The sequence below is a fragment of the Dicentrarchus labrax genome, unplaced genomic scaffold (genome assembly GCF_905237075.1).
Source record: "Dicentrarchus labrax unplaced genomic scaffold, dlabrax2021, whole genome shotgun sequence".
Taxonomy (NCBI): Eukaryota; Metazoa; Chordata; class Actinopteri; family Moronidae; genus Dicentrarchus; species Dicentrarchus labrax.
The window spans coordinates 25,161,085-25,170,659 of NW_026136721.1; the positions used below are offsets into that span (position 1 = coordinate 25,161,085).

At 38.6% G+C, this 9,575-nt stretch overlaps 1 protein-coding gene across 1 annotated transcript; it reads right to left on the reverse strand.

Moving 5' to 3' along the window:
* Positions 1 to 584: 584 nt before the first annotated feature.
* On the reverse strand, positions 585 to 2,562 carry helt (helt bHLH transcription factor). Its single transcript, XM_051386315.1, has 4 exons — positions 2,377 to 2,562; positions 1,682 to 1,786; positions 1,432 to 1,528; positions 585 to 1,157 (listed from the first exon to the last, which is right to left on the reverse strand). The coding sequence occupies exons 1-4, from the start codon at positions 2,401 to 2,403 to the stop codon at positions 682 to 684; spliced, it is 705 nt and encodes a 234-aa protein (XP_051242275.1). The 5' UTR covers positions 2,404 to 2,562; the 3' UTR covers positions 585 to 681.
* Between the last annotated feature and the right edge of the window lie 7,013 nt (positions 2,563 to 9,575).

Below are 9,575 nucleotides of genomic sequence, written 5' to 3' on the forward strand. Positions count from 1 at the left end.
ATGGGGGAGTGTTGGGTGAATCAATGGTTTTGTTAACTGCAGGTTTGTTTAAGTCAGGAGCGGGTGGCCCAGTGGGAATCAGGCTCATGTCTGCCCCCTGGAACCCACTGTGACACCCAGTAAACCCACAGATAAGCTCACAATCAAGTATGTGGACAAGCTGAAGAAATGTGTGAAATAATTTGCTTTTTATTTAAGCTTTTGGTAAAGTTTAAACCTAGTCAGCCTTGTCCAGGTAATTCACTTTACTAAGAAAAAAACATACTCCAGTACAGCACAATTTACCACTTTTGTTTCATTTTATATCATAAAAAGATAAGCTCTTGTTTAGCTGCTGGTTTTCTGTAGAATTCTACTCAGTAATAATGTGTAGGGCAAAAATCACTAATAATTCGCTGAAGATTTTTAACTCCTTTTCAGAAAAGTTGCACATGGAGATGTTTTTTTTTATCTCTTCTTATCGTTGTTGTTGCTTTACTAAGCACTGTATTCTCACCGGAAGGTTAAAGGATAATTGCTCATGGTGTTATTTGGATTTAGACTCCACCTAAACCTGAGCTTAAAGGATGTCAGAACAAGCTGCGTTTTAGTCAGAAATATTTATTCACATCATGTACAGGATTTATTTCCATCATTCACAAATATATAAATAAAAACAACAACAGAACATAGCAAAACTATTTACATGGCATGTTGCGCACTGTGCAAACTGAACGTGTTTGCGTGTGTGTGACCGATGAAGTTGAAATAGTGGTGATCGAGTCCCTGCACCGGTGACAAGTATCCACCGTGCTGCTGTGTGTGCGCAGAGAGAGGCACTGTTGGGTACGAGATGCCCGGGCTGCGCGCCGAGCTGTGCCAGGAGAAGTGTCCCGGTGGACTCTGCTGGTACACGGAGTCAGAGGGACTATGGCTTTGGTGCTCCGGTGACGAGTGCAACTGGCTGAGGTAGTCAGACGGTTCTGGCATCGAGCCGACGGAGCCGAACACAGGCTCGGTGACCACACGGGACTTGGACTGTAAGAAGGCGAGGATCCGTGCGTACTTGATGTCTTTGGTTTCAGCCCTGTCCTCTGTCGTCAGGTAGTGCACCAGGTTCTTCATACACTCGTGGTATCCGTAGTGGAAGTAGTTTGCAAACTCAGCCAGCAGTTCACCTGGAATGAATCAAAGTCAGCAGCAATTACAACCCTGCCGAGATGAAAAGATGAACAAGTCTGACGCAGCGCGTTTGTGGTCTGATTCCGGTGCGTGAAGCTGGATTTGCTACAAAATTCTTAAATAATATTGAGGTTAAACTAAAAATGACATATATACACAAATAACTCATATGTATACCTCATCCGCATTGTAGAAACTTTCACACAATTCATTAACAGAAATGTGGACTCGGGATGCGTAAAGAGTCAGTACTCTGAAAGGTTTACTCACCCTTTTCTCTCCCACGAGGGAAATCCGCTGAGTGGAGCGCGCGCAGGTACTGAACTGTCATTTCCAAGATTTCAGCCTTCTCCAGTTTTCCAGAGTTCTACCAAAAAATAAACAAAAAATCCAACATTATAAAATGTTACATATTATAATATTAAAGGACCAGATTCTTTGATACCAATTCAATTACCAATATTGTATAAAACATGAGATATCTATAACACAAAAATATACATTACAACTTTTACTGTACCTGCTTTGCCAGTGCCATTGGTACTGTTTTTCCTAATTCGTTAAGGCAGCGATTAATGCGGTCCCGTCTTCGTTTCTCAATGACTTTGTGAGAGATGGGAGTTCTCTGTGAAAACACGGAGAGCGAACATGAGCACACAAACATGATATTTTACACCTCATTCACAGCTATTTATCAGAAATACTCAAATAAAACTGCCAGTAAGGTTTGAATAAAAAAAATGTATGCAGGGACGAAATATTTGGGAAATCTGAGGATAAGATCTATAACTAGAGAGTTTGGCGCGCCGCGCGCCAAGCTCCTCCGGAGCGCGCGGTGGACATCTGCGCTCCGGACAGTTTCTACAACTCTGAAGCCTTTTTGGAAATTGTTGAAATCTCTTTCAGTAAATGTAGCATCCTATACGCGTGTGTAACCAAACTAATTACAATATAATTGCCAAATATTCCGTAAGTGTCAGACAGGCTATTTTACATCAGTAGCGCGCCGTAATTATCCTGTAACGCGTGCCACAGAGTGGGTGGACAATAGATTCCCCCTCCACTGGCATGGAAATTACTCCAAGTTGTAGTTAAACAATATTCGATGTAAATACTGAAACACAAACTTCCATAACGTAACTAAAAAGTGTCAAAAGTGCCGCGTTGCCAAAATAGTTCAGTCCTCATGTTGGAGAGCGCACAAGGAGCGCGTACCTTCCTGTCTTTCATTTTAGATGCCATCGACGAATTTCTGTCAAACGTCTTGAAATCTCAGTTCAGCTGGAAGTTGGAGAGATGTGTTGCTCTGGCAGGAGATGAAGCAGACTGAGATTTGAGGGGAAAGCTGGTCCTTATAAAGGGATCCTCCAAGGGACTCTGGCATTCATGGTGTAAATTATTCCATGGGATTAGAGCCATGCATTGGGTAAATGTGTGCATTTAGGATCAGTTAAAGAAATAGTAAAAATCTAAAGCCATGGGCTAGCAGGGGGGCAAACCTGCTTTGTTAATCCACGTGGCTGTTCAAAAGACACGTGATTACTTTTGGAATATTATTTGCATAGTAACAACCCAGGCGGGAAATAAGAAGTGAGCGTTGGGATCGCCTGATCCGGCGGGGCGCACTGTGCGCACTGAAAACAAAGCCGGCGAAAAAAGAAACCCTCTTTCTTCCAACTCGCGTTTCTCACACGATCGCCTGTTTACAAATCCCAGCAAGCGATCTTAACTCTCATCCAAGCCCGGTCCGAGTTTTAAGGCCTGTCCAGTGTCATTAGAGTAATTAAGTAAGCCTTTAATAGGCTGTTCCGCCAAGTTCAGGGGAGATCTTTTGGAGACCGAGTCCCCCCGTTTGTTCTCGGCGTTTCTCACACGACTTGGTGACACGTCCATCTTTTATGAGAGATGGCAAGCTTTTTGTTTACATTCTTTATTTTGTTGGACTCCTCGGCAGGTGTGTGATTAGCCCTGGCACACGAGCGTCGTCTGCGTCAAGGCCAGCGTCTCCAGCAGCCTCTGGCACACGAGGGTTACCCACCACTGGAGACTCTTTGGAGAGGCTCAATTTGTATCCTATTATCCTATAAGAAAATGTCTATTCAGTCGAATGAATAGTTTCATTGGCCTAAATTTTAATAATGCTGTGAAAGAAAGGGAGAAATAAAGAAGAATGCAGCTGGTGTGAACGCGCATTATTCCCCGTCACCTGCAAGATGGGTAGCCTGGAGACCCCTATTCATTTGCCTAATTTCGGTCAACTTAACAAACTTTGGGAGAAATTATACTGCCATTGTTATGAAGGGTGAAGCTTTCTGATCGAATTAACAGCATGTTTTGATCCGGTAAATGTCATTAGAAAGAAAGAAACAATCGCGTTTAAAGGGGCCTGGGTAATGCGCCAAGTGGAGACGCCAAAGCGCAAACTGCACAAAGGCTGCTAGTAAATGCCACAGGGGACTTTTGTACCCTCACATTGCTCAAGTTTTTCCCCCCAAACAAAGGGCATTATTTTATACTTGAATACATTTCATACAACAATTGGCTGTTTTCTTCAAACATATTTTCACAGCAAGGTTAACAACAGGTTTATTGTGTGCGCTCCTCACAGATTCAAACTGCTCTCATGCGCCAAAACAGTTTGCCCCGATTCTTTTTTTTTTCCACTGAGAACGTTTTAATCTCGAAACCTTCACCGTGCTTGGATATATTTGATCCTGTGAGCGATGTCGAAGAATAAAAAGCAGCGGAGATCGAGAAAGAAAGGCTCACAAGACATCTGAAGCGTTTGGAGAGTTTTTAGAGCACCATGGAGAGAAAAGCGCGAGCGAGCGGGACGGGGGCATAAAATCCAATTACTTGACTGTGCAGTTTTAACACTTTTTATGTGTTTGTCCTTTGAAATATGCAGGGACTTGTGTGCTGTTGCTTTTTTAAAAACTGAATGAAATACTGGAAGTTTTTGCTGACCGACTTTGTAACGCCAAGTGTTGCGTCAGTAGAGGCCAAATGATGCGTCAGGATTTGTTGATTTGTGCTACTGTGATGTGAAAATTGTATTTCCGTGTTAAAATATTTTGTTTAATGGTCTGACAACTATCTGATTTTATAAATAAATGTCTGCTATATTTATATTCATAGGCTCCTCTGAACAAAATATGTGTCAAGCCTCAACCTATCTACATTTTCACATGATATGTTTATACATATTTTTTGGCAGCCACAATATGAAATGCCATTATTGGTGTAATTTAAAGCTGCTTGTTGTTTAGAGTAGTTGTTTTATGAGCAATATTAACATATATACATATAAAATATATTACATTAGTGCTAGAATTTGACAGATTTATTCAGAAAGGCTGTAATCTTTGCGCACGTGTGGGACAAATTAGTATTCGCATTCTTCTTCTTCTTTTAATTCTTTTAATGTTTGTGTTGATTGCGTTGATCTAATTGGGGCTTATAGGTACTAATCTGCACTATAGTACAGTAGAAGATTTTTATAATGAGTCGCTGCTGTAAACACAACCTGATAACAAAGGGAAAGCACTACAATAATTTATAGGTGATTATATACAGAAATTACAGTATAACCACAAAAAAATCATTTTAGTAACAATATGATGCAACAGGACATAACTATACTGGCATGAGACCATATTAACTGTTATAGATCTGCTGTCAAGAGCACCTGATTGAATAAAACCGGGATATTTATACATTTTGTTATTTTTGACGCACTATTTTGTCTCTCTGCTACTAGACTGATCCCTATATCAGTGCGGGATGTCAGTTAGGTATTTAGTTTAAGGAAATATCTTACGTAAACCAAAACACAGCAGCCAGTTTAATGAATCAGTGTTTAATTATTTTCTATGCAGCACCGAGCAAGACATATATTAAAACTATTTGTATCCGTTTGAAGCACAAATTGAAATCAAAATAATTGCAAAACTGATGTCAGCACTGAGTTTTGCGTCAACATGAAACAACTATTGTTTGACACATCAGACCACTAGATTGTCCTCAATTGTGTGATATTTCACTGATGTTTGCGGTTCTAATAGGACGTAGCCTACTGTAATCCATAACTATTATTAGAATAAATGAACGCACATGTTTATATTGCTACAGTTTACTATTGTCGCCAAATCCTGCTGTGTTGGTTTAATAACTTTTGTCTCTGCATTAAAAAACAAAACAAACAAATAGAAGTTATTGGTAATTGTCTGTTGCAACAACAATACATAAAGACGAATTCCTCTAGAATATGACTATGGACTAATTGGTGTAAATGTGTGTTTCTTTCATGGGTTTATTTTTAATCTCCGGCGGTATGACTAACGTCTGTACACCGGTCCGTTACAGGAAAACACAAACACGCCTCCAGCCAAGCCTAATTTGTGACAGCAGCTCAGTGTTTTTAACAGCAGCAGCCTCTGTGGACTCTGTGTGTGTTGTCAGGCGCTGCGCTCTGACCCGTGGTGACCTCTGAGGGTCCCGGACACAATCCTTTGGCTTGGTGCGCCACCCTCAGCCTGAACTGCAGCAGTTCACACGGTCCCCATTGAGCCCGTGGAACTGATCTAAGCTGGTTCAGACAACATGGTTCAGCAGCTACAGGCCCCCTTTGAAAAACAAATACAGCAGCAATAGATGCTTAAGTTTTATTCATTAAAGCTCATACACATAAGTAAAAGTATGCAACCTTCTCACGAAATCTAAAGTATCAGGCAATTACAGAATCATAGTGATTGTCCAGAGGATAAAACTATTAGAAACCACTATAAGCTTCTTACATACTTACAGGAATATCCCAGGGATTTTGTATCTTGAGAGATGAAAAAAAGAACAATAAAACTTTGTATTACCCAGAGACTGGAATAATGATTTAAGACACTGAAATATATTTTAAAACTCACTATTTAATCACTGGCTCTTGATAAACTCATGTGTAGTGTATGTACAATATTTCAAATTGTCTGGAAGGATTTAAATGCTGTAAAAAGGGCATATAACTAAATGCCAGACCTATGAATCTCTAATATCTATTTTTAGAAGTGCAAAACTGCTCCCTCCGGTGGTACACTTTGGAAACTTCAGTGGCCTGTTCACTGGAAGATATTCTAGAGTTAAGAAGCTACAGTGAGACTTGTTGAATATAAACAGACTTTAGTTATCTAAAACTATAAACTATTAATCTCACAGAAATATTTATGCAAATATTAGAGCATGAATCTAAAGTGACAGACAACCAAAAGCATCTCTTACCAGAGAAAATCGAGGCAATAAAGTCCTATCGTAGATCAGGTAAATCATAGTCACCAGAAAACCATAACTGAGAATTAATTTTGTAATACTGTAAATATACCATCATTAATTGGTCTTGGTCTAAATCCAGACAAAGACTTCAGCTGATGTAGGTGTACTGACAGATGCTGTGTGAAGTTTTACAGCTAAACTGCCTGCTTAGGTTTAATCTATCAAACAGAACTTCCTCAGTAGTGATTAGTGATGCTTCCTCTTGGTTTGTTTTTTTCTTTATCTAGATAAGTCAATTGAATATCAATTCTAATTTACAACACAGATACAACTCTGTCTGCAATATTAGAAAGAGATTAAACAGCACACTATATACCGTATGTACACATCAGAGAACAAGTTAAGTGTTCCAGAGAGGCAGATTCAAAAGCAGGTGCAGTGATCATGAGTTAGTAAAGGAGGGTAACAAAATGAAGGTTAGTCACTAACTGAAATGAATGACAGCTGGAGGAGGTACGGACTTTAGGAGTGTCCACAGTAATGTATCTGCTAGAACTTAAACTGCTGTTACTGTTGTGGAGATTGCATAATGAGCGGAGGTTTGGAGGGGTTTTGCCAATGGCAGATGGGATTTTCAGTGGCATTTCTCACCTGTTGTGTTCCCCAAGGCTCCATTCTTGGCCCTCTTATTTTTCTGTGTATACATACTGCCACTGGGACATACTGTATCATACATAAACAAAAAAGTTTAAAGTTATTATTATTATATTATCTTGTCTGTCAGAAATAAATGTCCCAAAACTTTCTCCAGCTAATGAAAACAAATCAGAAACAATTATTATTTCTCCTCCAGAGTACTTTAAAAAGTGCTTTATAAATTAAGTTTATAGTGACTTTAGATTTGTGATTTGCCCTGACAATGAAAAAATAAAACAGAATGAGTGTTTCTGGCACTTTACTTTCAAGATACATTAAGAAAAGTACAGTCTGACAACGTCAACCCTCAACCACTAGTACAAAAAAACAACTTTATTTTGACAACTTTAATGTGTTGGTCTCACAATAAAATGTTACTTTATAATGGAACAAATCAAGGAAATTAAATATGTTTAATGTTCAGTGCTGCAAGATCAGATTCCTTTCTTAAGTGAAAGTAGCAACACTAAGACTAGCACTAAATACTGTTAGTGCTAGTCTTATATTAAAGATCCTGTGTGTAACATTTAGGAGGATCTATTGGCAGAAATGGAATATAATATTCACAGGTATGTTTCATTAGTGTATAATCTCCTGAATGAATCGTTATGTTTTCATGAAGAAGAAGAACAATGAAGGGTTTATATCTACAGATGCTGCAGGTCGCCTTCCATGGAGTTCGCCATGTTTCTACAGTAGCCCAGAATGGACAGACCAAACATTGGTTGTAAGGGCCTTTCATGTTTTTTTGGGAGTTTCACAGCCACTGTAGTTTCTCATACATTCTTCAGTGTTCGTCCTCATTCCCAAGTCATCAAGTACCCAACGGTGTTCAGTTGGTTGGAATCTGCAACTTCACTGCTAGATGCCACTAAATCCAACACATTGGTCTACTGAGGAAATACCTTTGGAAATCAGCAGCTGCTTATAAACTCACCACAACAAACTAAACTGTAAGCAAAAGTCAACTCAGTTCTTTGTCAAGATTACAGAGTCTTGCAGGAAATATTTTGGGAAATTAAAAAAGCCCACTCCACGCTGCCAGAAATAAAATTCTAATGGAAAATACTTTATTTATTTTGTTGTCTTGAAAAATAGTCAAATTCAAGAGTAACTTTATAACATTCTGTAGTCTAAATACTGTAATATCCACCATGTGTACATTTTTGTAACAGTAGAATATAAATATCCCTAGATTCCTGGATAAAGGACATGACCTCAGTGTCCTCAGTGGTTGCTACGGCCCTACAGGGTTGTTCAATCTTGAAAAAAAGCATCATATTTTCTTTCATTTTGTATGTATATAGTTTGGTAGGCATATACTCTTATCTGTTCTCCACTACATTACTTAGGGTATCATAAAATTGGATGTAAGTACAGCCCTTGAGTAAATGCACCTTGTTACTTTCTATTACTGAATGTGTAAAGTAACATTCAGTTTGTCTTCCTCCACTGCTCTACAGCAGTGCTTTCCAACCTTTCTTCTCAAAGGACCCCTTTTCTATCATTTAGTAAACTGACAACCACTGACTAAGTGACATATTTTGTGGATATTTCCTGTTATATTCAAAACTATACAATGAACCCAAGTAGTGAACTCAGTAATAATAATATGCAAGAAGTTTGTGTAAAACAAGTGATTTGGATGAAATTTGAGCATATTATTTCCTGTTTAGGGAACATTTTATGCATTTTTATGTCTGTATCAAGTATTTTTTAAATCATTTTTAACAGTCATACACTCACTAGGCTTCTTCTTTTTTTTTTTTTTTACAAATTCAGTGTTTTCATCTCTCTCACGCTTGGCCAATTGCTGAGATACAGGCCAAATGTGTATATTTATTTATTTATTTATTTATTTTTCTAGCACGCCTTAAAATCAAGAAGGCCTCGCAACCCCTCATGAAGCTTTGACAACCCCTAATGGGGGTCCCGACCCCCAGGTTGGGAACCACTGCTCTACAGGATGGTTGCTTGTTACTTTTAACCAGCACACAGAGTTATAATACACACATTGTAAGTGAGATACGTACAACCAAAGTGTGCTTAAGTATTAGAAGTACTTGTACTCCATTTTATGCTACTTTGTACATTTTACTCCATTACATTTGTCTGACAGCTTTAGTTACAAATTATGTTTTAGCCTATCTCCAAATTTTGGGGATTTTAATTTTTTTATAAACTGAAGGATTAAGTGTTCCTTTGCGGATTAAGAAAATTTTCTGACTTAATTCTCTGACTTAAACTAAACAAACAATCTAAAAAAAAACTTGGATTACCAGGAAAAAGCACTGTCACGAAGCTGAAAACAGGGCTGTATCTGAGCTCAAGTTGACTTTTAGAGATGTGGTTCTCACAAGACACTGACGATAGATATGATATGATTATCTTATAGAATATCATGCATTACTGATTAAACTGCCCAACAGCAGTAAAATGCAACACACATTAATGCACCC

What these genes read in the sequence shown, in the direction of transcription:
- helt (XM_051386315.1), bottom strand. Translation starts at nt 2,403, where the DNA reads ATGGCATCTAAAATGAAAGACAGGAAG. An exon ending in CTAAAATGAAAGACAGGAAG is followed by an intron (nt 1,787 to 2,376) that starts GTACGCGCTCCT and finishes GTGTTTTCACAG; the next exon opens with AGAACTCCCATCTCTCACAA. An exon ending in CAATGGCACTGGCAAAGCAG is followed by an intron (nt 1,529 to 1,681) that starts GTACAGTAAAAG and finishes ATTTTTTGGTAG; the next exon opens with AACTCTGGAAAACTGGAGAA.